Raw genomic sequence first — 3840 nt, 5'->3', positions numbered from 1 at the left:
TTTTTTTTTTTTTTTTTTGAGACAGAGTCTAGCTCTGCCACTCAGACTGGAGTGCAGTGGTGCGATCTAGGCTCACTGCAAGCTCCGCCTTCCGGGTTCACGCCATTCTCCTGCCTCAGCCTCCCGAGTAGTTTGGACTACAGGCGCCTATCACCACGCCTGGCTAATTTTTTGTTGTTGTTGTATTTTTAGTAGAGACGGGGTTTCACTGTGTTAGACAGGGTGGTCTCAATTTCCTGACCTCGTGACCCACCCGCCTTGGCCTCCCAAAGTGCTGGGATTACAGGCATGAGCCACTGCGCCTGGCCATATACCACATTTTCTTTATCCATTCATCTGCTGATGGACAATTAGGTGAATTTCATAACTTCCCTTGCCAGTTATTGATTCAGGAACGGGCAAATAACTGGCCCAATTAGAACAGATTTGCTGAAGGCTTTGGGAAAAGTTCTTTACTCTTAAAAGGGCAATGGGAAGCCAAATTTGTTTTTCTGTCATGAAATATGAAGGAGGAAATGTGATGTATTTGTTCCTGCTGCTGGCCTTCTTATAGCTAACTTGAGAATAGTCAGCTTGAGGACACAGGCAACATACTGAAGACACACTTATCTGTGATTTACAGAGAAAAATGGAGCCAGTGTCTGGATTTGATCAAGTCTGAAGTCTCCCCTAACTGGAGCCTTCTACTTAGGTAAGTCAATCACATTGTTTATTGTTTGAAGCAGTTAGAGTCTTATTTCTAAAACCTTCTCCTAGCTGATAAAGCTGGGGCAGAACCATGCTGTCCCAGAGTTGTTCTGTCACCCCCTCAACTTTTTTAGGACTTGTGGATGTGAGTCAATGAGATGGCCAAGCATGGTGGGTCATGAGATGGCACCTTTTTTGGTAAGAGGTAGCTTCCAACCCACTTCTGACCTTCCCTCTGGTTTTTGACACTGTAGAGAAAGAATGTTAGACCACTGAGTACTGGCTGGTAGATAAGGAATCATCAGCATGGATGCTCGACACTAGGTTCTTCATCTGTGCAAGAATGTGTGTTCAAAGCATTGAACTTCACAGTGGTTACTGAAAGTGTGAGTTTATCTATGGATGAAACATTTTTATAATGTTTGTTCCTCTGTTTGTCTGAGCACATGGATGTGAGGGTGTGCTATGTCCATGGTTGAAAATGAGTGTGATATTGGGGGTCTCTTTAGCTCTGCCACTTCTCTATGTTGCTCTGAGGGTAGCTAACTCAGGGTGACCTGGCTGATTGGTACTCCCATCCCTCCTCTCTCTTCAGGTGGCTGCTTAGCCCCCTCTCTCCCCACATTCCCCAGTTCCTCTTCAGCAGCAGTGGAGCAAAGCCAAGGAGATTTCAATAGATGTCTATGTATAACTGGTAAGAGAATTAGCATATTTTTACTACATTGCTCCCAACAGTTTCTAGGGTGACTTAAAGATCAGCTTCCCGGTAGAGTGCAATATAGATGCTCCTTAGTTTTTTTGTGAATCCTGAAAAACCTGTCACAGACGAGGCCAGGTTCTCCAGCTTGTCTGTTCTTTGGGGTTCTACCTCTCCCTATATTTGAGCAGAGGCAGCTCCATGCAGCGTCACCATGTATACATGCTTACATCCAAGAGGAACTCCACCAAGACGTCAGCTGCAAACTCGCCATCAAACTCTATTGTGCGATCACCCTTAAGAACATACAGGCTTCCTTCTTCATCAAAACCTGTAAGAAACAAAGAGGCCCACAGAGAAGGTCATCCTGACATAGGAAGAGCCTTTGCATTGGCTGAGGTCTGGCTCAGGGTTTCTGGGTGACAGTGGGGTCAGGATTAGTGGAACTAGCATTAACCCAAGAAGCAGTTGCCTTGAAATAACACTTTAGAAGAGCTCCTGAAGTGGACATGTAATTGGAAATGGTCAAGAACAATTCCAGCTGGATTTTGACTTAAGAGAAAAGTCTATTCTCCACCCCACCACTGCTTTAATTTTCCAAAGGTACAGCTGATCCCATGTCATTCTCCTTATCGAAGATGACCGCTGCCCACCTGACTCCTTAGCCTTGCGTTAAAGTCCCTCCAAAATCTGGTTCCAAATCTATCCCTTTCATTCTCCCTTGGGTAGACCTGTACTCCTTTGAAAACTGCTTTCTCGTTCCTTGTGCAACTCCCTTTGCTTCCTGGCCACGTGCTTATATGGAAAGGTGAGTAAAGGAAAAATCACTGAGAGTTATTCTCTAGACTTATGTATTCCTTGTTCCCCAAGCCTGGAATGACCTCCATCTTGGTTAGCTTCTTCAGGTCTCAGCTTAGGATTCATTTTTCTTAAGAAAGGTCACTTCAATCTCACTGAGCTCATGCCATTATTGATCTTTCTTCAGCTCAATTTACAGGTCTTCACTATCACAGTGAGTTCTCTGAGGGTAGGATCATTGACTTCTTGGTATCCCAGTGCCTTGTACAGAGCCTGTGCACATCAGCAACCCATTAATGTATGTGACCAGGATGGACAGCTTGCTTTCCTGTTCCAGTTGAATCCCACACATCTTCTTTATCCAGTTGGCCGGTAGATGTTGCAAGGACAGGCTCAGCATCTTCTTACTTTGCTGCCCTTTTGCACCCTTGGTCTGATGCTGTGTACCTTAACAACCGCTTGTTGGAAAAATGCATTTTCCTCCTTAGGAATGTTAAATAGCCAAAGCTGGCATTTAGTCCAATTGCATGGCATCCTTAATTCCTTAGACTGTTTTAAAACTCTATTAGTTGGAGAAAGTTTTCTCCAAATGAACTCTTCTGCAGAACCTCCAGGGACAGGAAGGCTGGACTGCCGCCTGCTGTGTCCCAAAGCATCCATGACGTGTAAGGAGCCTTTGGCACATAGGTGGGAAATGGTGGAGGCACCATTTGTAAATCAAAAGGAGCAATGTGACAGGTATTCTTTTTGTTTGTTTGTTTTTTGAGACAAGGTTTCCCTCTGTCATCCAGGCTGGAGTGCAGGGCCATGATCATGGCTCCTGCCTCAGCCTCCTGAATAGCTGAGACTACAGGCATGTGCTACCATGCAGGCTAATTTTTCGTATATACATATATATACATATATACACACATATATATGAAAAATTATATATTCTATATATATGAAAATTTATACATTATATATATATGAATTATACCATATATATGAAAAATTATATATTCTATATATATGAAAATTTATACATTATATATATATGAATTATACCATATATATGAAAAATTATACATGCCAGATTTTCTTGATATCAATGATGGCCGATCTCAAAAGGTGCCCTAGGGAACAACAGTGTCCTGCTGTTGGATTCTGTCTTGAGCAAAACCACAGTAGGAAGGCTCCTGCAACTGTTCAGGCACAACTTGATAGAGGTCAAAATAAGGCAAATGGAAAAGGAATGAAGATGAAGGAGCAGGTTCACAAAATACCTCCACTGTCCTGTAAACCCCCAAGGATCAAATAACCAGAAGGAACCTGCCCCAACTCTTCCAAACCGAGCTTGTTTCGGTGTATCAAGCCCCATCATATCCTTTCCTCATCTATTTTTATGTGTACTTGCTCAGTTTGTCCACCCAAAAGTTTTAGATCACTGGGACACTAGTTTTTTTCTCTCACTAAATTTGCTGGGAATTCTCCCAAATTCAGTTTCTCATTAAACCAATGGGAAGGCAGAAGAGGAATCAAGAGACTGCTGGGGAAGGAGGCAGAACTCATTAAACTGTTGTTGTTTGTTTTGAGACGGAGTCTTGCTCTGTCGTCCAGGCTAGAGTGCAGTGGCCCGATCTCAGCTCACTGCAAGCTCTGCCTCCTGGGTTCACGCC

At 43.5% G+C, this 3840-nt stretch overlaps 1 protein-coding gene across 2 annotated transcripts in view; it reads right to left on the bottom strand.

The window, feature by feature from the left end:
* CASQ2 (calsequestrin 2 (cardiac muscle)) overlaps positions 1–3840 on the bottom strand; it is a 77530-nt gene that overhangs the window by 39315 nt on the left and 34375 nt on the right. Inside the window, exon 3 of one of the 2 annotated variants that reach the window (XM_011933092.1) lies at positions 1615–1715. The exons of the other annotated variant lie outside the window; for it this stretch is intronic. Coding sequence (XP_011788482.1) covers positions 1615–1715 — 101 coding nt within the window. The remainder of the gene's footprint in view (positions 1–1614; positions 1716–3840) is intronic. 2 annotated transcript variants of the gene reach the window in all.

The sequence above is a fragment of the Colobus angolensis genome, unplaced genomic scaffold (assembly GCF_000951035.1).
Source record: "Colobus angolensis palliatus isolate OR3802 unplaced genomic scaffold, Cang.pa_1.0 Scaffold124, whole genome shotgun sequence".
Lineage (NCBI taxonomy): Eukaryota > Metazoa > Chordata > Mammalia > Primates > Cercopithecidae > Colobus > Colobus angolensis.
This window is presented reverse-complemented; position numbering and strand designations above follow the sequence as displayed.